General features: G+C 43.4%; 1 protein-coding gene and 1 pseudogene across 1 annotated transcript; both read right to left on the bottom strand.

The window, feature by feature from the left end:
• Positions 1-23,498, bottom strand: part of LOC147963871 (uncharacterized) — a 154,675-nt pseudogene that overhangs the window by 29,341 nt on the left and 101,836 nt on the right.
• Positions 19,358-22,865, bottom strand: LOC147963875 (uncharacterized). The gene is made up of 4 exons (XM_087527626.1): positions 22,735-22,865; positions 22,536-22,545; positions 21,574-22,441; positions 19,358-19,461 (listed from the first exon to the last, which is right to left on the bottom strand). The coding sequence occupies exons 1-4, from the start codon at positions 22,863-22,865 to the stop codon at positions 19,358-19,360; spliced, it is 1,113 nt and encodes a 370-aa protein (XP_087383752.1).

Raw genomic sequence — 23,498 nt, 5'->3', positions numbered from 1 at the left:
GGCGGCCGGAGTTGGGGGAGGAGACCTCCTCGAGGTCCTCCTGGTGGCTTGGCAGGGTCTTGGGGAGGTGTAGTGAAGGTGTGGGTCTCGTGAGCGAGCTCGGGGCCCCTTTTATAGGCGGTCCGAGGCGGTGGCCGAGAACGGGGTTCTCCGGCGAAGCTTACGGCGGCACAGGGCATTGGTCGGGGAGGTTTAGGGGTCGAGCGCCGTCGTGGGGGTTCAATGGGTCCGTTTAGGTGCTAAACTGGCCGGGGTTTGGGTGTTTGGGTCGAGCTCGACGGAACAGGGGTGGCGCGGCCCGTCGGCGGCAGGGAGCACGTTGCGTGCTTGCCGGCCACGGTGAGGGTGCCACGGGCGTGCGCTGGCATGCATGAGGCCACGCGGAGAGCCAGGGAGCTTTGGGCGGCGCTGAACGGCGTTCTGCCGTGGTGTGCCTTCTGTCGGCCGCCATGGGAGGTCCCGACACCGCAGAAGACGCCGGCGAGGGCGGGCCAGCGCGCCACCGACGCCAGGAAGGCTCCACGCACGCGTGTGAAGCTCCGGACAAGAGGGCGGGTCTGCGAGCATCGAGCCAAGCGCACTGTGAGCTTGTGACTGAACTCTGAAGAAAACGACACTGTAAAACTGAATTTTACTGAACTTTACTGAAAATGCAAAGAACAGTGCAGCTCAGGTGTTCGACAGAATGATTTAGGTATCTAGGGATTTTTCCTTGAGCTGAAATTTCGTGGAGTGGCTTCTCATTGCTCCAGTAGGCTGCATGATTTTTGGTGGAATTTTTGGAGGAGTGTAGATATGAATTTCACCAAATTTGGCAAATCTGGTCCAAACTTGCAGAGACTGAATTTTGAAATTTTTGAGCAGAAGATGAGTGGATCAAGATGGTTCTAGGTTGTGGGTACTAAAGACAATCCAGGGAGGTTGGTTTGGGATAAAAACTCAAAGGCCAAGTGGTACTTGCTTTGAAAATCACTTAAGCTTAATTTAAATGGCAGAAAAGTTTTGGGAGATAAAATAATTGAAATAAAACCCAAAACTTGTTTGGACTTGTTGGGATAGAGAAGTTAGATTGTCCAAAGGTGGAGGGAGGGGTTTTGAGAAGTTTTACTATAGGAGACATGGTAAAACCATGGGTGGGTTCAAAAAGAAAGAAGTCCCAAACTCCTAGGGTTTTTCCTTTATTTTTTTTTGAAAATAAATAAGTTTGAGAGGGTAACAACCAAAAGGAAAAGCTTCAACAAAAATTCAACACCAAATTTGAAAGGGAAAAGAAAATCCTTGCCAAAGGAAGGAAGCTTTTAAGAGGAAGGATTTTCTGGAAAGGAAATTTTAAATGCCCTCTTTTAAAAATCCAACAAGGTTTTTGATGAAAACCAAATTAAAAATTTTGGAGTGTCACAACACCTACCCCCTTAGGAAAAATCTCGTCCCCGAGATTTCAGCTGATCCTTAAATAAGTGGGGATGCTCTGTCCGAAGAAAATCCTCTCTTTCCCAAGTTGCTTTGCTGTCGGCGTGATTGCTCCACTGGACTTTGAAAAACTTGATGGTCTTTTGTCGGGTCTTCCTTTCAGACTCCTCTAATATTTTTACGGGACGTTCCCGATAAGTGAGGTCTGGCTGCACGTCAATGTTTTCATGGGATACTTGTTTCTCTGGGTTGCTCACGCACTTCGTCAATTGCGAGACGTGGAACACGTCGTGGACATCGGATAATTCCTCAGGTAAGTCTAGCTGGTAGGCTACCGTGCCTCTTCGTGCCTTTATACAGAAAGGTCCGATGAATCTTGGTGCTAGCTTCCCTTTAATCTTGAATCGTTGCAATCCTCTCATAGGGGACACTCTCAAGTATACGAACTCACCGGGTTCGAAGCTGACCCCACGATGTTTCTGATCATAATAACTCTTCTGTCGACTTTGAGCGGTTTTAAGTCGGTCCCTGATTAGCTTGACCTTCTCCTCGGCTTCTTTGAGCATGTCTGGGCCGAAGATACGGCTGTCTCCGGTTTCTGACCAATTTAACGGGGTACGACATCTTCGTCCGTATAAGGCCTCAAATGGTGCCATTTGTAGGCTGGCCTGGTAGCTATTGTTGTACGCGAACTTGGCATATGGCAGGCTTTCTTCCCAACTGGTTCCATATGTGAGGACACATGCTCTCAGCATGTCTTCTAAAATCTGGTTTACGCGTTCTGTTTGTCCATCAGTCTGTGGGTGGTATGCGGTACTGAAGGCTAGTTGGGTTCCCAGAGCCTGTTGTAAGTGCTCCCAAAATCTCGAGACGAACTGGGTGCCTCTGTCGGACATTATAGTCTTCGGGACACCGTGCAGACAAACTATGCGGGAAAGATAAATCCTGGCAAGCCTCTGAGTGGTGTGGGTCGTCTTCATTGGAATAAAGTGTGCCACTTTGGTTAACCTGTCAGTGATGACCCATATGGCATCATTCTCGTGTCGTGACCGAGGTAGTCCGACAATGAAATCCTTCCCTATTTCATCCCATTTCCACTCAGGTATTTTGTTCGGTTGCAGTAGTCCGGCTGGTCTCTGATGCTCAGCTTTTATGCGTTGACATGAGTCGCAACATGCAATGAAAGCGGCTATGTCCCTCTTCATACCGTGCCACCAAAATCTTTCCTGAATATCTTTATACATTTTGGTTCCTCCAGGGTGAATCGAGTAAGGGGCGGTGTGGGCTTCGGCTAAAATTTGCTGTTTAAGGTCTTCTATGTTTGGTACGCAAAGTCTTTCTCCGTACCATAATATCCCTTCACTGTCTATGACGAATTCCGAGGCCTTGCCCATACTCACCTTTCTTTTGATGCCTTCGATGCTGGGGTGACCAGGCTGAGCTCCTTTAATTTCCTCCACAAGGTCGGGTTGTATTACCAAGTTTGATATGGTGCCTTCTGCTACCATCATCAAGTTGAGCTTGGCAAATTCTTGTTGGAATTCGGGCCTCAAGCTGTGCAGATTGTTTTCGTCGGAGTTGGGGTTCCGACTAAGAGCATCGGCTACTACATTTTCTTTTCCTGGATGGTAATGGATACCAACATCATAATCCTTTACCAATTCCAACCAACGTCGTTGCCGTAAGTTTAGCTCTGGCTGTGTGAAAATATATTTGAGACTTTTGTGATCCGTAAATATTTCACATCGATTCCCAAGTAAGAAATGCCTCCATTCCTTGAGTGCATGAATAACTGCTGCCATTTCTAAGTCATGAGTGGGATAATTTTCCTCATGCTTGCGAAGTTGCCTTGAAGCGTAGGCGACAACCTTGCCTTCCTGCATCAACACGCATCCAAGACCCTTTCTGGACGCGTCACAATATACTTCAAAATTCTTGTGTATGTCGGGTACAATTAGTACCGGTGCTGTCGTTAATTTCCGCTTTAGCTCTTGGAAACTTTTCTCGCAGGCTTCTGTCCATTCAAACTTCTTATCTTTCTTGAGTAACTGCGTCATAGGCTTGGCTATGGTGGAGAATCCTTCAATAAATCAGCGGTAATATCCTGCCATTCCCAAGAAACTCCGTATGTCCGTTACGCTGGCTGGTGACTTCCAGCCAAGTACGGCCTTGACTTTCTCTGGGTCCACTGCGATACCGTCCTGGGTCAGTACGTGGCCTAGAAAGCCTACTTGTCTTAGCCAAAATTCGCACTTGCTGAACTTGGCATACAATTGGTGTTTTCTGAGCTCTCCTAGCACAATCCTGAGATGTTCTGCGTGCTCTTCTGGTGTCTTGGAGTATACCAGAATATCGTCAATGAATACCACAACGAACTTGTCCATAAACTTCATGAATACTTTGTTCATGAGGTGAAAAAAATATGCAGGAGCGTTAGTTAATCCAAATGGCATCACTGTGAACTCGTACAGTCCATATCTGGAGGTGAAGGCTGTTTTGGGAATATCTTCTGTTCGTACCTTCAATTGATGGTATCCTGACCTTAAGTCAATTTTTGAGAATACCTTGGCCTGAGCGAGTTGATCAAACAAATCGTTTATCCTTGGCATCGGGTATTTGTTTTTGACTGTGACCATGTTAATGCTCGATAGTCAATACACAATCTCAGTGTTCCATCCTTCTTTTTGGCAAATAAAATTGGTGATCCCCAAGGTGAGGAGCTGGCTCGAATGAATCCTTTGTCCAGCAATTCCTTTATTTGTTTCTTCAACTCAACCAATTCGGATGGTGCCATTCGGTACGGTTTCTTGTATATGGGGGTGGTTCCTGGTGCGAGCTCAATGCTGAATTCTATCTCTCGGTCTGGTGGCATGCCTGGTAGCTCTTCAGGGAATACGTCTGGAAATTCACACACTACTGGAACCTTGTTCAGCTCAGAAACGTCCACCTTATTCAATCTCGGTTGCCGGGGTATTTTTCCTTCCTTGGCTGATACTCTTATTGTCTTCCCTTGGTGGTGTGTGAGAATTACGGTCCTGTTGAAAAAGTCGATAAACCCCTTGTTGGTGGTTAGCCAATCCATCCCTAGGATGACATCCAGTCCTTTATTTTCCAACACAATAAGATTTGCGTAAAACTCCAGTCCTTTGAACTCAATGACCACATTCTGACAGTAATTCTGAGTAACTTGCTGAATCCCAGGGGACTTGATGATCATGGATTTCTCCAAAGGAAGCATCGAAAAATTATTTTGCAAAGCAAAACTTTTTGAAATGAAAGAGTGAGAAGCTCCAGAATCAAACAAAACCATTGCAGGTATTGTGTTGACAGGAAACGTACCGAGTACGATATCCGGAGCATTTTGTGCCTCCTCTTTGGTTACGTGGTTCAGATGACCCTTCCTGTGGTTGTTGTTGGGATTGAAATTGTTTCGCTTGGGCGCTGAATTAGTGCCGTCGTTGTTCGGCCTTGGGGTTGAGTTCCTTGGCTTGGGGCACTGTTTGGCATAGTGCCCTTCTTCTCCACAAGCGTAACAAGTAACGCCGGGGCGATACGTGAACTCCTTGTCCCTTGCATGAAAATTTTTGATTGGGCGTGAGACATTGGATGAGGATTTGTGCATCCCACCCTTTTGAAAATCTGTCTTGCTTCGGTGATTGCGAGCATGGTTAGTCTGGTCCCTTTTTCGCTTGCGGATATCTTCCAGACTGCGTCTCTCATTTTCCAGAGTAATGGCTTTGTCCACCAGTGTTTTAAAATCAGGAAAAGTGTGCACGACCAGTTGGCATTTAAGCGCGGGTGCTAGACGTCAAGGAATTTCTCCATCTTCTTGCTCTCAGTCATACGCTCTTCATTGGCGTAGCGGGATAATAGAGTAAATTGACTGTTGTAATCTGACACTGTCATGTTCCTTTGCTTGAGGTCGTCGAACTCTCTCTTCTTGATTTTCATAATACTCTTAGGAATGTGTGCACCACAGAAACCTTCCTTGAAATCATCCCAGGTTATGTCATTTTCGTTGGGATGCATGTGCAGAAAATTCCCCACCACGATGCGGCTGCTCCTGTGAGATAGTGCGGAGCATACAGCACCTTTTCGGGGTTTGAACATTTTGCAATGATTAATTTTCTCTCCATATCTCGAAGCCAGTCCTCGGCTTCAAGAGGCTTGTCTGTATGAGAAAATGTTTGGGGACGTGTCTTCTGAAGCTCAGATAACTTGGATTGCTGCTGATACTGTCCATGGTGATTCCCCATGTTGATGACTTGGTTCATCATTTCACGATGTTGTTGCTGACTCTGTTCATAAAGGCGACACATTTGGGAAAGTGCCGTTTCACTGTTCTGCTGACTGGACTGCCCTTGTGTGAAATTGTTGCCTGGTTGAGTGTCATAATCTCCCTCTGGCGGAGTAGGCATGGAGCGAGTCCAAGGACGAGACATTTTTCACTGTGGGGATATATTTTGCAAAACTCATAAGAAAAGCGAAGATGGTCGTAAAGCAAATCCAAAAATCTCACAAGGCTGGCAAATAATTTAAATGACCAAGGTCGCTTAAGAAAACAAATTGATTCGCGCACGGAGAAGGACTGCTCATTACATATCTTACACGCGGGCGATAATTATACAATACATCACTCAGGATATGCGTACATAATCCTGACATGTTATTTAGGCTAGTGCACTTCTCCAGTCCCTACATGAAGCGCAAACAGGCTACTCCTCACAACCTATGTACATATCTTACAAAGCGGTACATCGCATGACGGGCAAGCATACTCAGCCGGAAATGTTGACGATCTCCTTGGCCCTGCCAAGGGTGAGGCGCAGTGAGGTTGGGGACTCGACCTCCTCCTCACTAATAGGCTCCAGACGTGAAGAGCTGCGTCGGGTAGATGGAGCGGGTGCCAGGGGCGGAGCAACACGAATAGGAGTAGGCACAGCGGGTGGTGCAGTGCGCGCTAAAGTGGGCGCAATGGCCTGGTTGAACTCTTCGGTGGTAGGCAGGCGACGAGTAGGTGCATAAGATGCTGATGACGAGACCAAAGTCAGTGGCGGTGCGGCGGGCAGGAGCTCTCTCCTGTTGGCGGCACAGCCATGGACTGAGTCCATGCGGGCAGCTACGAAGTCGTCCACCAGGTTGTCGAAGGCTGCCTCCAGAGCCCGGAGATACTCAATGAGCATCTCAAAAGCCTCATCTCGTTCTCCTCTGGGGCAGGAGAATGCGTAGTGACAGGTGTAAGGCACATGGCATGGAAGATAGCGGTAGCGACGAGTCTTCATCGCGGGAAGAACATCCCTGAGGCGAGCTATCGCCTCACGGGCTGCCATCTGCATAGCATGCCTCTCCATAGGCATGGCTCTTCCCACGAACCGGAAGCGGCGTGACTCACCACGCCCTCCCCTGAACTGCACCGTGACTTGGTGCATGGTCAGACTGTCGTTGACCTTGTGCTGGTAGAGTGTGAAGACTGGGCGCACAGATGGCCCCATCGCGACCTGAACGATGAAGGAGAGAAGCTTGATGAACCCATCGGGCACGTTGGCGAAGGTCTGAGACTCGCAGTTGTTGTCGGCCATCTACAAAAGTAGGCAAAAAAATCCTGCATGGTCAGATCATAAATTTATGCTGACTGTCAGAAAATGACTACAATTGCAGAAATATAAATTAGCTCTATTATGCTAATAACCGATTAGCGATCGCACCTAGTGGCTTCCTACAGTCAGCCTGGCTCTGGTACCAAGCTTGTCACGACCGGTTTTTCAATAAAAATATTTATCGAGAAACCAAATCTTTTGAGTCCAGTATGAGAGAAAATCCTCCTCACTGGTTGACAAATTCTTGATACAATAAGCCAGTAGCATAAGATATATTACAGGGTTGAGCTAGGGCTGCTCAACAAATTATTACAAGCGCACCAATAATTATACATAATGGCGGATATAACACAATGGTGTGGTGGCATACTACTGACTCGAGGATAAAGCGATGGTGGAATAACACAGTGGGGAGTGTGATGACACGACTCTCGAACTGGCATCTCATCGAGCGTCGAGGTGAGGCTCGATGAATTTTATTCGGGTTGCAGAAGCGGATATAATACCGTGACCAAATCCAGGGTCGCACGAGACTGACTGGGATCCTCTAGGCATCGGACTCGCTATCGAACTCTTCATCCATGAGATCGCCTTCGTCAGCATCTGGCCAAATCAACAAGCCAGTGAGTACTTTGAAAGTACTCGCAAGACAGTTCGGACGTAAGATATAACAAATGCATGCATGAATGCGTCATGATTAATTTTACCAACTGAACGTTCAAAAATTAGCATGACAAAATAGGAAAAAGGGAAACGGCGGTAGTCCGCCTGAAATCCCCAACAAAACATAAATGAAAACCGATCGGGTGTCTGAAGCGACGCCTCGAAAGGTGAACAGATAATTAAAAGAAAAAGGTGCCACAGTCGGGCGTCTTAGCGACACCACATAAAGGGCTTTAAAAGAAATGCCACAGTCGGACGTCGGGGCGACATCACAGAAAGGGCTTTAAAAGAAAGTCCACAGTCGGACGTCGGGGCGACATCACAGAAAGGGCTTTAAAAGAAATGCCACAGTCGGACGTCTGAGCGACATCACAGAAAGGGCTTTATTCACGGGTAAATAATACTCATAATAAATATTCAATTCATGATAATAAACAGGTTAGTCCATCCACAGGAATAACATTTAGCCGGACTTAGCACTCATGGGATTTACCGGAGTCTCTGTCATCAAACTGGCACTGTTAGGACAAGATAATATGAATTTGGATATGGAATAGATGATTCAAAGGAATATATGACTCTGCAGAGTTTGTACAAAATTTTTCCCACAGTCAACGGATTTCCGTAGTCACGAAGGACTAGTTCCGCTTACGGTTTTTCGGAAGAAAACACAGCTAACCAGTACACACCCATCCTACCTCTCGATGCCAGGACTCACCCTAGACATCGTCCAAGAAAAACTTTTGAGACGGGGAGATCACAATCTCGAATAGCATGGGATCAAATTTATATACGCGCGCTCTAAGGGGTGCCCCCCTCTCGGTCCCAACCGGAAACACCCATGCCCCCTGACCGGATGACTGGCTTTAATCCAGGGCCATGGAACCATCATCCCGGCCTCTCCTTATTGGTGTGTACCAGGAAAGCGGTTTGCAACTTACTAATCCATATTCCTTGCGGAAAACATGTGGTAGTACATGGAAGGATGAATGGAAGGAACTGGAATGATATGAGTTGACATTGAAGTCACATAGTCTGGCATAAGCCTGTCATGCTACAACACTGCCATCTTACCCATCCTCATGCTAACACATGGCCATGCATACTCACATCCATCCACTTATGGATCATCGAACTCACTTACCTCAACATTTCATAGAAATAACGTTCATCGGCATGCTCATCAACATGCCATGAAACTAACTAAATGCAAGACATGCCAAGACACTCATCATATCAAAAGTTCAAACATGCTTGCCTGGTTCGGAGTAGTCGGAGCCTAGCTCGGTGAAGTTCGTGGCTCCGTCACCTCCTTCGGTATCTACGGTATAAAGAAAATATATGCGCTATCGTAAATACCAAGGGGTGCACAGAAATTATACCAAATATTTTTCAAATAAATATGATAAAAAACTAGACAAAAATCTGAAGTGGACAGAAAAAGAATCACTCAAAAATTCCTTTCTGTTAAAAAGTTATAAGGGTTTTAATCCAGGGACTCATTTGTAATGAAACAGAAAGTTTCCAGGGGCTAGTTTATAAAAACAGAAAACGCTTCGGCAGAAACTACGCCAGCCTAGAGGGAAAGTGCATTTGGCAGAAGGCGTTTTCAGATAACGCTTCGTTTAGAAAGGACAGAGAGGCTGACAGCGGGTCCCACTTGTCATGTTTAAATTTTCAAATGGGAGGGACGAGGCTCGTCGGCGCCTGAGAGCTGCGGTGGTCGCCGGCGGCAATCCACGGTGAGGCAGGGGGATCGGAGGTTACCAATGTGCTCACCGTGTCCTTCCGCAATGGTGGGTGGTGGTGCTGATCGCCGGTGAGCACCATGTCGACGGCGGTCTCAACTCCGGCGGACGGTGGTTCGGGCGTGGATGGAGCTCGTCGGAGAGGGCTGCAAAGATTAAATTGAGGTGGGGGTTAGAGTACTGGGTGCAAGAGAGGGCTACGGACGAGGTTTGGGCACCGGAGGTGGCCTCACCGGAGTGAATCGAGCTGGAGGCCGAGGCGGGGCGAGGCGGCCGGAGTTGGGGGAGGAGACCTCCTCGAGGTCCTCCTGGTGGCTTGGCAGGGTCTTGGGGAGGTGTAGTGAAGGTGTGGGTCTCGTGAGCGAGCTCGGGGCCCCTTTTATAGGCGGTTCGAGGCGGTGGCCGAGAACGGGGTTCTCCGGCGAAGCTTACGGCGGCACAGGGCATTGGTCGGGGAGGTTTAGGGGTCGAGCGCCGTCGTGGGGGTTCAATGGGTCCGTTTAGGTGCTAAACTGGCCAGGGTTTGGGTGTTTGGGTCGAGCTCGACGGAACGGGGGTGGCGCGGCCCGTCGGCGGCAGGGAGCACGTTTCGTGCTTGCCGGGCCACGGTGAGGGTGCCACGGGCGTGCGCTGGCATGCATGAGGCCACGCGGAGAGCCAGGGAGCTTTGGGCAGCGCTGAACGGCGTTCTGCCGTGGTGTGCCTTCTGTCGGCCGCCACGGGAGGTCCCGACGCCGCAGAAGACGCTGGCGAGGGCGGGCCAGCGCGCCACCGACGCCAGGAAGGCTCCACGCACGCGTGTGAAGCTCCGGACAAGAGGGAGGGGCTGCGAGCATCGAGCCAAGCGCACTGTTAGCTTGTGACTGAACTCTGAAGAAAACGACACTGTAAAACTGAATTTTACTGAACTTTACTGAAAATGCAAAGAACAGTGCAGCTCAGGTGTTTGACAGAATGATTTAGGTATCTAGGGATTTTTCCTTGAGCTGAAATTTGGTGGAGTGGCTTCTCATTGCTCCAGTAGGCTGCATGATTTTTGGTGGAATTTTTGGAGGAGTGTAGATATGAATTTCACCAAATTGGGCAAATCTGGTCCAAACTTGCAGAGACTGAATTTTGAAATTTTTGAGCAGAAGATGAGTGGATCAAGATGGTTCTAGGTTGTGGGTACTAAAGACAATCCAGGGAGGTTGGTTTGGGATAAAAACTCAAAGGCCAAGTGGTACTTGCTTTGAAAATCACTTAAGCTTAATTTAAATGGCAGAAAAGTTTTGGGAGATAAAATAATTGAAATAAAACCCAAAACTTGTTTGGACTTGTTGGGATAGAGAAGTTAGATTGTCCAAAGGTGGAGGGAGGGGTTTTGAGAAGTTTTACTATAGGAGACATGGTAAAACCATGGGTGGATTCAAAAAGAAAGAAGTCCCAAACTCCTAGGGTTTTTCCTTTCTTTTTTTTGAAAATAAATAAGTTTGAGAGGGTAACAACCAGAAGGAAAAGCTTCAACAAAAATTCAACACCAAATTTGAAAGGGAAAAGAAAATCCTTGCCAAAGGAAGGAAGCTTTTAAGAGGAAGGATTTTCTGGAAAGGAAATTTTAAATGCCCTCTTTTAAAAATCCAACAAGGTTTTTGATGAAAACCAAATTAAAAATTTTGGAGTGTCACACCTTTCCTCTTCTTTTAAGCATATTTTTTGTAGTTCAACTAAAATAAAATGCCATCACCGCCTTGACAATTCAGTGACACTGTACAAAAGGAAATGACTTAACATTACATCATGATGTTAGGTATGTAGTCGACAGGCATTAGAGACAAACATACAGACCTCCTCCGATAACATAATGAACATTAATTTTAACAAAGGTGTGACTAGCTTTACCGGGATAATTTGAGTGAACTCTACACCCTGTGTTCCTTAATATAAGACGTTTTCGCAGTTCAATTTAAAGTACCCAAGCATCCAGTATTTAGAAAAACAGGTAGTAGTTTTCTTGAGCACATATCTGGGAAAGCTTGCCACACTTTATATATGTCCATACACTAATGCAACACCATTCGAATAGTATAAATATACACTAATCCAGTGGCTAGTGCAACAGTAGAGTAGTTATTTTATTACAGGGTACAATACAATGGTTTTACTGAACAAATTTCCATAAGCTCTAGCACTAGAAGATTTCTATAAGAATTAACTATACAAAATATAAAGGTAACAAGTTTCAACATTGGTATACTAGTTGTGCAAGAGCATTAAACCAAATACAAAAGTCTAAAGGTAACTAGCATTATTAACTAATGATATTATTAAAAAATTGCAAACCATGTACCTTCAAGGTAAATATCATTTTGAACTCAAGTGGACATGAAAAATTGCTATCCCAATCTTGATAATCGATCAAACATAAAAAGTTGATCGAACGAATCAATACAATAGCCAAAGGAGGAGGTGCACACTCTTGACCTTTCCTCTTGTCTTCATAATTTTTTGTGCCATTTAACCAAAATAAAATGACATCAGCGTCTTGGCATTTAGGTGACACTGTACAAAAAGTTGACTTATCTCATGAAAGTGAGGTATGTAATCTATAAGCATTAGCAGTGCAAAAATCTGAAGGTAGTAACAAGTTTCATCGTTGGTATACTGACTTTGTAACAACATTAGAATGCCTTAGTTGAAAAATGTTTAATACATCCACAATCAACAGCTAACCCTGAAATAATCCAGAGACATTAAATGGCATTGCTTAAATTTATCAGTGGCATTAGACTGAGCGAGACATTAGTTAAATGTGGCATCACTTTAGGAGTAGCATTGGTTGACTTTACCGCTAGCGTTATACTAATAGCAAATAAGTGGCAATAAGAGCATGGGAGACCCATTCGGACAGTGGGCGCACCAGTACGATGTAGCTCCATGGACACGTAGAGTGGCGAGGGAGGTATGGTTGCCTAGAGCAACAAATATCCAGGCAGCATATTTGGATTACGTCCCATTTTTGCTCTCTTTATCCACCTTTTTCCTATGTGAGGACAACAAACCGATCGACCTGGTCATTCTCTATTGCATTGTCATGCCTTTCTACCCTTCTTTAACCAAGAGACACGAGACTCGTTCCTTAGCTACTAATTTTCCCCTTTTCAACCTAGATGCGGGTTCGATGCCTACTCTCTTGGATAGTACAGTCCCCTGATGTCTACTACACAACCTACTTCTTGTAGACGTTGTTGGGCCTCCAAGTGCAGAGGTTTGTAGGACAGTAGCAAATTTCCCTCAAGTGGATAACCTAAGGTTTATCAATCCGTGGGAGGCGTAGGATGAAGATGGTCTCTCTCAAACAACCCTGCAACTAAGGTAAATTGTATAGGTGCACTAGTTCGGTGAAGAGATGGTGATACATGTGCAATATGGATGATAGATATGGGTTTTGTAATATGAAAATATAAAAACAGCAAGGTAACTAATGATAAAAGTGAGCACAAACGGTATTGCAATGCTAGGAAACAAGGCCTAAGGTTCATACTTTCACTAGTGCAAGTTCTATCAACAATAATAACATAATTGGGTCATATAACTATCCCTCAACACGCAACAAAGAGTCACTCCAAAGTCACTAATAGCGGAGAACAAACGAAGAGATTATGGTAGGGTACGAAACCACCTCGAAGTTATCCTTTCTGATCGATCTATTCAAGAGTCCGTAGTAAAATAACATGAAGCTATTCTTTCCGTTCAATCTATCATAGAGTTCGTACTAGAATAACACCTTAAGACACAAATCAACCAAAACCCTAATGTCACCTAGATACTCCAATGTCACCTCAAGTATCCATGGGTATGATTATATGATATGCATCACACAATCTCAGATTCATGTACTCAACCAACACAAAGAACTTCAAAGAGTGCCCCAAAGTTTCTATCGGATAGTCAAGACGAAAACGTGTGCCAACCCCTATGCGTAGGTTCATAGGCGGAACCCGCAAGTTGATCACCAAAACATACATCAAGTGTATCAATAAAATACCCCATTGTCACCACGGGTATCCCACACAAGACATACATCAAGTGTTCTCAAATCCTTAAAGACTGAATCCGATAAGATAACCTCAAAGGGAAAACTCAACCCATTACAAGAGAGTAGAGGGGGAGAAACATCATAAGATACAACTATAATAGCAAAGCTCGTGATACATCAAGATCGTACCACCTCAAGAACACAAGAGAGAGAGAGATCAAACACATAGCTACTGGTACATACCCTCAGCCCTGAGGGAGAACTACTCCCTCCTCGTCATGGAGAGCACCGGGATGATGATGATGGCCACCGGAGAGGGATTCCTCCCTCCGGCAGGGTGCCGAAACGGGTCTAGATTGGTTTTCGGTGGCTACGGAGGCTTCTGGCGGCGGAACTCCCAATCTATTGTGTTCTCTAAAGTTTTTAGGGTATATGGGTATATATATGAGGAAGAAGTACTTCGGTGGATCTCCGGGCTGTCCACGAGGAAGGGGGCGCGCCCCCCACCCTCGTGGGCAGCCTGGGATTCTCCTGGTCCATGTTCGATACTCCGTGTGCTTCTTCTGGTCCAAAAATAAGTTCCGTGAAGTTTCAGGTCAATTGGACTCCGTTTGATTTTCCTTTTCTGCGATACTCTAAAACAAGGAAAAAACAGAAACTGGCACTGGGCTCTGGGTTAATAGGTTAGTCCCAAAAATAATATGAAAGTGCATAATAAAGCCCATAAACATCCAAATTAGATAATATGATAGCATGGAAGAATCAAAAATTAAAGATACGTTGGAGACGTATCAGCATCCCCAAACTTAATTCCTGCTCGTCCCCGAGTAGGTAAATGATAAAAACAGAATTTTTGATGTGGAATGCTACCTAACATATTTCTCTAACTAATTCTCTTCATTTTGGCATGAATGTTCAGATCCATAAGATTCAAGACAAAAGTTTAATATTAACATGAAAATAATAATACTTCAAGCATACTAACTAAGCAATCATGTCTTCTCAAAATAACATGGCCAAAGAAAGTTCATCCCTACAAAATCACTTAGTTTCGTCATGCTCCATTTTCGTCACACAAGAATGCTCTCATCATGCACAACCCCGATGACAAGCCAAGAAATTGTTTCATACTTTAGTAATCTCAAACTTTTTTCAACTTTCACGCAATACATGAGCGCGAGCCATGGATATAGCACTATGGGTGGAATAGAATATAATGAGGGGGTTATGTGGAGAAGACAAAAAAGGAGAAAGTCTCACATCGACGCGGCAAATCAATGGGCTAGGGAGATGCCCATCAATTGATGTCAATGCAAGGAGTAGGGATTGCCATGCAACGGATGCACTAGAGCTATAAATGTATGAAAGCTCAACAAAAGAAACTAAGTGGGTGTGCATCCAACTTGCTTGTTCACGAAGACCTAGGGCATTTGAGGAAGACCATTGTTGGAATGTACAAGCCAAGTTCTATAATGAAAATTTCCCACTAGTATATGAAAGTGACAAAACAAGAGACTCTCTATCATGAAGATCATGGTGCTACTTTAAAGCACACGCGTGGAAAAAAAGGATAGTAGCATTGTCCCTTTTTTTATTTTTTTATTTGGCCTTTCTTTTTTTTGGGATAATGCTCTATTAATGATGATCAGCACACTTCTATTTATTTACAACTCAAAGATTACAACTCGATACTAGAACAAAGTATGACTCTATATATATGAATGCCTCCGGCGGTGTACCAGGATGGGCAATGAATCAAGAGTGACATGTATGATAAATTAAGCATGGTGGCCTTGCCACAAATACGATGTCAACTACATGATCATGCAAGGCAATATGACAATGATGATGTGTGTCATGATGAACGGAATGGTGGAAACTTGCATGACAATATATCTCGGAATGGCTATGGAAATGCCATAATAGGTAGGTATGGTGGCTATTTTGAGGAAGATATAAGGAGGTTTATGTGTAATAGTGCGTATCATATCATGGGGTTTGGATGCACCGGCGAAGTTTGCACCAACTCTCAAGGTGAGAAAGGGCAATGCACGGTACCGAAGAGGCTAGCAATGATGGAAAGGTGAAAGTGCGTATAATCCATGGACTCAACATTAGTCATAAAGAACTCACATACTTATTGAAAAAATGTACAAGTCATCAAAAACCAAGTATTACGTGCATGCTCCTAGGGGGATAGATTGGTAGGAAAAGACCATCGCTCGTCCCCGACCGCCACTCATAAGGAAGACAATCAAATAACACCTCATGTTTCAAATTTGTTACACAACGTTTACCATATGTGCATGCTATGGGACTTGCAAACTACAACACAAGTATTCCTCAAATTCACAACTACTCAACTAGGACAACTTTGATATCACTATCTCCATATCTCAAAACAATCATCAAGTATCTAACTTCTCTTAGTATTCAATGCACTTATATGAAAGTTTTCATTATGACTAAAAAGCAAATTTCCATGTTTTTCTAAAGGAATCTCAAAATAATATAAGTGAACCATGAGAGATCAATTATTTCTATGAAATAAAACCACCATCGTGCTCTAAAAGGATATAAGTGAAGCACTAGAGCAAATGACAAACTACTCAAAAGATATAAGTGAAGATCAATGAGTAGTCGAATAATTATGCAACTATGTGAAGACTCTCTAACATTAAGAATTTCATATCTTGGTATTTTATTCAAACATCAAGTAAAAAAATGACGCTCCAAGCAAAACGTATATCATGTGGTGAATAAAAATATAGCTCCAAGTAAAGTTACCGATGAACGAAGACGAAAGAGGGGATGCCATCCGGGGCATCCCCAAGCTTAGGCTCTTGGTTGTGCTTTAATATTACCTTGGGGTGCCTTGGGCATCCCCAAGCTTATGCTCTTGCCACTCCTTATTCCATAGTCCATTGAATCTTTACCCAAAACTTGAAAACTTCACAACACAAAACTTAACAGAAAACTTGTAAGCTCCGTTAGCGAAAGAAAACAAAACACCACTTCAAGGTACTGTAATGAACTCATTATTTATTTATATTGGTGTTAAACCTACTTTATTCCAACTTCTGTATGGTTTATAAACTCTTTTACTAGCCATAGATTCATCAAAATAAGTAAACAACACATGAAAAACAGAATCTGTCAAAAACAGAACAGTCTGTAGTAATCTGTAACTAACGCAAACTTCTGGAACCCCAAAAATTCTAAAATAAGTTTCTGGACGTCAGGAATTTCTCTATTAATCATCTGCAAAAATAATTAACTAAATAGCACTCTTCAATAAAAAATGGCATCAATTCTCGTGAGCGCTAAAGTTTCTGTTTTTTATAACAAGATCAACAAGACTTTCCCCAAGTCTTCCCAATGGTTCTACTTGGCACAAACACTAATTAAAACATAAAAACTCAATCATAACAGAGGCTAGATGAATTATTTATTACTAAACAGGATAAAAAAGCAAAGAAAAAGAATAAAATTGGGTTGCCTCCCAACAAGCGCTAACGTTTAACGCCCCTAGCTAGGCATGATGATTTCAATGGCGGTCACATAAAAGACAAGAATTAAAAAATAAAGAGAGCATCATGAAGAATATTACTAACACATTTAAGCCTAACCCACTTCCTATGCATAGGGATTTTTTGAGCAAACAACTTGTGGGAACAAGAATCAACTTGCATAGGAAGTAATTTTAAGCACATAGAGGGGAAACTTGATATTATTGCAATTCCGATAAGCATATGTTCCTCCCTCATAATAATGTTCAGTAGCATCATGAATGAATTCAACAATATAACCAGCACCTAAATCATTCTTTTCATGATCTACAAGCATAGAAATTTTATTACTCTCCACGCAAGCAAAATTCTTCTCATGAATAATAGTGGGAGCAAACTCAACAAAATAATTATCATGTCATGCATAATCCAATTGAAAACTAAAATCATGATGACAAGTTTCATGGATATCATTATTATTTATAGCATACAAGTCATCACAATAATCATCATAGATAGCAACTTTGTTCTCATAATCAATTGGAACCTCTTCTGAAATAGTGGATTCATCACAAAATAAAGTCATGACCTCCCCAAATCCACTTTCATAAATATAATCATCATAAATAGGAGGCATGCTTTCATCATAATAAATTTGCTCATCAAAACTTGGGGGACAAAAAATATCAATCTTCATCAAACATAGCTTCCCCAAGCTTGTGTCTTTGCATAACATTAGCATCATGGATATTCAAGGAATTCATACTAACAACATTGCAATCATGCTCATCATTCAAATATTTAGTGCCAAACATTCTAATGCATTATTCTTCTAGCACTTGAGCAAAATTATCGGAATCCTTATTTTCATGATAGATATTAAAAAGATGAAGCATATGAGGTACCCTTAATTCCATATTTTTTTTGTAATTTTCTTTTATAAACTAAACTAGTGATAAAACAAGAAACAAAAAGATTCGATTGCAAGATCTAAAGATATACCTTCAAGCACTAACCTCCCCGGCAACGGCGCCAGAAAAGAGAGGTTGATGTCTACTACACAACCTTCTTCTTGTAGACGTTGTTGGGCCTCCAGGTGCAGAGGTTTGTAGGACAGTAGCAAATTTCCCTCAAGTGGATGACCTAAGGTTTATCAATCCGTGGGAGATGTAGGATGAAGATGGTCTCTCTCAAACAACCCTGCAACCAAATAACAAAGAGTCTCTTGTGTCCCCAACACACCCAATACAATAGTAAATTGTATAGGTGCACTAGTTCGGCGAAGACATGGTGATACAAGTGCAATATGGATGATATATATGGGTATTTGTAATCTGAAAATATAAAAACAACAAGTAACTAATGATAAAAGTGAGCACAAATGGTATTGCAATGCTAGGAAACAAGGCCTAGGGTTCATACTTTCACTAGTGCAAGTTCTCTCAACAATAATAACATAATTGGATCATATAACTATCCCTCAACATGCAACAAAGAGTCACTCCAAAGTCACTAATAGCGGAGAACAAATGAAGAGATTATGGTAGGGTACGAAACCACCTCAAAGTTATCCGTTCTGATCGATCTATTCAAGAGTCCGTAGTAAAATAACATGAAGCTATTCTTTCCGTTCAATCTATCATTGAGTTCCTACTAGAATAACACCTTAAGACACAAATCAACCAAAACCCTAATGTCACCTAGATCGCACCGAAGCTATCTGATACCAAATTGGTAGGAATCGGATCCCTAACAAGGCATGGTCTCAGGTTGTAGGGGTGGAAGAAGGGATGGCCTGGAGGAAAGTGTGGTCGCCTATGCTGGGGCGCCGTCATTACGTGCGAGGGAGCAGGGGCGGCGGCTAGGGTTAGGTCTCCCGGCTCCCTAAGGAAGCGGAGCAAATATGATTGCTTCTTACTTAATCCCAAAACGGGTCCTTACACGAGTTTATATAATCCTCCTAATAAGATAATTGGGCTAAGCCTCTAATAACGATAAGATAAACTGTGCCACAACTAACTGGGCTAAGCCCCTAATATGCCGGTCATAGAAGCAAAGTAACACTGCCGATGCACTCCATTAAACTGAAACTGAGGTAGATGGCCAGCCCACATAATCTGGTTGCCATCCCCTAACAGAGCGCCTCACACATACATTTTCCTTTTACATTGTCATATGCAACACAAGGCAATTATTTAATTGTCATATGCTTGCTTCAGCTTGTTGAAGCAGCGCCAAAGCTTCAATCCTAGATACAACTGACAGGTGGGCTTGCTTGCTTAAAAGGCACCAAGCAAATGAACCGCGAGAGTAACCCAACACTAATTGCTAATCCAAGCAAGTCACCTTGTCCTCATACAGAACATAGATGATAGACAGGTAAGTTTACAAAGGCCAGCACAGAGGGCCAAATTATGGGTATAGCACATAATAGACCCCGTGAACAGCATAGAAATTGGAAGAACCTACAGCACCATAACCATTTTCTGCATCTTGGCCACCGGAATTCAATCCTAGAGACCTGCATAGCAGCCAATTTATCAGTCAAAGTTAAAATTATGTATCTCAATACATTCAGAGAAAAAAAATGTGGATGTTATGTATCTCAACTTTTTGTATGACTCAAACAGTAAACATTAACTTTACTGGTACTGTGGAAATCATGCCAAATGCTCTGAAACTAGACCGTCTCAATAGTCAGCATCAGCGGACAAAACCAACATTAGAAACAGAGAACCGCTACAGGAGAACGATTCATTTTTATCACCACACCTTCAACTCTTATTGTTAGCATATATTGTCAAGTTTATGACTTCATCTGTTATTCTGTTCTCAGTGAAGGCAAAAAAAAAATCAGTGGTCCAAATAACTCCATTACAGGGAATACTGGACATCCTAGCTTATCGAATCATTTGAAATGTTCCTTGTTATCATGGGCACGCAAGGGGCTCATGTGGCAACAAACCAAAACCATCTAGTTTAGAGCTCATAGACATACTTTTCAGAAATGTACGAGCTAGCTAGTCGCTCACAAATACAATTTAATTGAACTCATGTAGTAGAAGCCTCAACCAAGGGATTGTGCATTGTCTTATTAATAGACACAGTTCCCTCGGAACAAAATAGATGCATTATTCTTTCTTCACAACAACCAAAGCAATGCTTTGACCACTAGTTTACTGATAATATTAATATGTTAGTAAAAATACAATTTGTGACAAAAGCAATGTTTACAGTGAATCTGTTAGTCATGCCATTTCAATCATATGTTTATAAAGTCTTAAACACCTAAAGTGACCAAAAGTGCAGAAAATAGACTGCCGGCAAAGCATTGATACATATAGCTTGGACCAGACAAATCATGTTAGTGGATCATGGCAGATTACATATGCAAATTAGATAGACACTGAGAGATATGCTGAGAATAATATTTAAGCAAACTGCCTTGCACTATGCACTAGAACAATCATCCGTAAAACTGCTATAAATTGAGAAAAAGGATAAATAGAAATACAAAAATTAATGAAAGCATACTCTTCGAGTATTCTGACAATCATCAGTTCACTAGGTACAATAATGACCCAAAATAAGCAGCAATGTGAAATGATATAGTTGTCCCGTTTATATGAAGGAAGCATGAAGCAAATGATCATGCATGGTTATCAAATACTCCCTCCGTTCCTAAATATAAGTCTTTTTAGACATTTTAAATGGACTACAATATACGAATGTATGTAGACATATTTTAGAGTGTAGATTCACTCATTTTGCTCCGTATGTAGTCACTTGTTAAAATCTCTAGAAAGACTTATATTTGGGAACAGAGGGAGTACTTACGTAGAGGTAACACCATATAAATCGCATTAGAATTCGATAGATCCATAACCACGAAAAACAAATCAAAGGCATGAAGCAACTAGTAGAAGTAACACAAACAAAAAAATACGTCCATGAAGAACACAAAAGAGAACATATTGATTATGTTACCACTTAACATATTCACAAAGAGGGGAATGGTAATGAGTTTTGAGTCATCTGGGAGCTAGATGGAGAAAAAACTGCATTATCAGAAGGAACTGGGGGAGTACTAAGGAGGAGGTAAACTGAAAGCATGGCAGTTCGATTGCACAGGAAGGCAGCCGGAAGTATTCACATCCAGTAGAGAGGGGATAGAACATTAGCAAATAAAAGAGAAGTGAGGTGGTTAAAGGCATAAGGAAGAGAAGCAGGGCCTAGAGAAAACGTCAAAGATGCAGTCTGCCATCAATGCAAGGAGGTGACCGGTTGAACATGTAAGCAAAGAGTTGTGAATGATAATAAACAGATGAAGACAGTTTGCAAGCTCTGACTTGAACAACAAAAAGAAGTGAAACTAAACAATAGACCAATTGCAGGCCATTGCCTGGCTGCAGAGAACATACACAAATTATATACCACTAACAGATTTTTCTTTTACTACAGAAAACAATCGCTATATGTTGAAGAGGTCATCAAGCAGCAAAAGGAACAAGTGATATGACACTACTTAAACTTGTTAACTCAACAGGAAAGGATGAACCATACATGCCATGAACCAATTATCAAAAATTAAATTGGTTTTGTTACAATGAATATCTGAAGACATGCTTTACCTGCCGCGTAGACACTTCTGAATGGATGATAATGAGAAAGGGGGTAGGTTCCAGAAAGCTTCTTGAACTTCATTGACTCAAGCTGGACCATAAAGACGATGTGATCTGTCCACACAAACACCACATTATTTTCCTCCTCGAGCCCTGGTATCAACATGTCAGTCTCCTCAGAATTCAGAGAAAGTAGCTTGTCCAGTTCAATGGTTCTTCCAAGCCCCCATGAAGCGACACCATCACAATCAGTGTTCATCTTCCACAATTGGATGCTGCAGTCTGTCTGGGTGAGTAAACCAAGGCCACCACCCTCTGCCCGCATAATCAAGAACATGTACTGGCCCTCTTCAAGGATATGCACCGGCACCTGTATCACAGCTAGGCTTTGCTTCTCCAAATCAAACTCGAGGATTCCATCCATATTCCCAGCAAGTTTCCAGTAGAGGGAATCCCCAACCAGCACAGCAGGCTTGTCAGTAGAAACCAAGGTGGGAGCATCACTCGTTAGAACATCAGGTGGAAGCTGTGTTGAGACGAGATCACCCCATGTGCCGGTCTCTGACGAGTAAACACAGGCCAGAGCACGATGGTGTTGCTCGTCGTCGTTGTCTGCCACTGCCAACACCACCTGGAAGTGCTGGGCATCATCTCCGGCGGCACGAGCACGAAGCACCGCCCCGTTGATCACTGTCTTCTCTGCATGTGCCGCAACCCCCGGGGGCACCACAAGGCGGTGCTGGTCGCCGGTGACGGGGTCCCACACCAGGATCTGGTTCTTAGGTTTGTTGGAGACGAGCGGGATGTGGTCGGTGGAGTCGAAGCAGCAGGCAGCCCAAAATGAAATGTGGAAATGGATCGGCCCAAAGTTACACTAAAGATAGCCTTTTGTATCTTTTTTTTCCTCCCACGAGTGTGTATCTACGGCCTACGCTATCTAAATCTGTCCTATTATTAAAAGAGCAAACATGAAATCCCCTATAGGCACATCAAAAAAATATATATAGAATTACTAGGGACGTCAATTGATCACATTTGACGGTATCTTTCACACAAACTAATGTCTCAGATTAAATATTCTATCGATGGACCATCTCGCGCACTCTCTTGGTCCTCAGTTAGTGGGGGTATTACTATCCTATAATTTTCTTTCTATCCTTGCGATACCTTCCCACTCTTCTTGTGTTGTCCGGACATAAGTATGGATTGCGGATGTTGCCCGCCGCAACTCCTCTGCTGTCCCATGGGCACGAGCGCGGATCGCCAGCGCAGCTGCCGTTGGTCCTCTCCTTTCCCATGGGCGCGAGCGTGGATTGTCGTCGTCGCCGTCCGCTCCTCTTCTACTATCCCATGAACGAAAAGCACTTTCACAATCACAGAGATCAGGGACTTGATCTCTGGATTAATAAATTCTTGATTTGTAGGCTTGCGTTGTTGACGTGGTGGTTGTTATGTCTTGGGTTGGAGGACCGGGAGCACCTCGTCCATGTTCGGACGCTGGCACACTCTCTAGTTTGTGCACGCATCCAACTTCAGCAGCTCCTCCTTTTTCCTTCTCCATGTGCTCTCGAAGTCTGTCGGGTCACGGATTATTAAGATGGAAATAGCTCGCATCCAAAGCTGGATCTGAGCAGAAGCTAAATAGCCGAGTTTTGATGATCGGGCGTCTGATGATCCGTCGTGCGGAAGGAAGCCTATGGAGGAGCGGCTCATGATCCACCCCTACGATCGGCAAGATAGCCGACAGCGATCGTCACAGCGTCTGAGTGCCAGCCTTCCACGCTAGAGATCTAATCACTGTTATTGTTTATCTGTGTCTCTGTGCTTCTAGAGTAGTAACAGTTAGAAATCTCATGTCCAAGATTAATCTTTATATGTATTTGTACTTCTATTTCTGTGTCGCCGTGCAACTTAGAGAAGTATATATGCCA

The sequence above is a fragment of the Triticum urartu genome, chromosome 6A (assembly GCF_056163025.1).
Source record: "Triticum urartu cultivar PI428250 chromosome 6A, HENAU_Tu73, whole genome shotgun sequence".
NCBI classification, from domain to species: domain Eukaryota; kingdom Viridiplantae; phylum Streptophyta; class Magnoliopsida; order Poales; family Poaceae; genus Triticum; species Triticum urartu.
The sequence above is the reverse complement of the archived record's forward strand: the minus strand, read 5'-3'. Positions and strand labels throughout refer to the sequence as shown.

Bases quoted from the DNA above. Each gene is read 5' to 3' on its own strand.
- LOC147963875 (XM_087527626.1), bottom strand. From the start codon at position 22,865: ATGGGAAAGGAGAGGACCAACGGCAGCTGCGCTGGCGATCCGCGCTCG. The intron at 19,462-21,573 runs AAGCATGTCTTC...TATGCAGGTCTC, and splicing joins AAGTGTCTACGCGGCAGGTA to TAGGATTGAATTCCGGTGGC.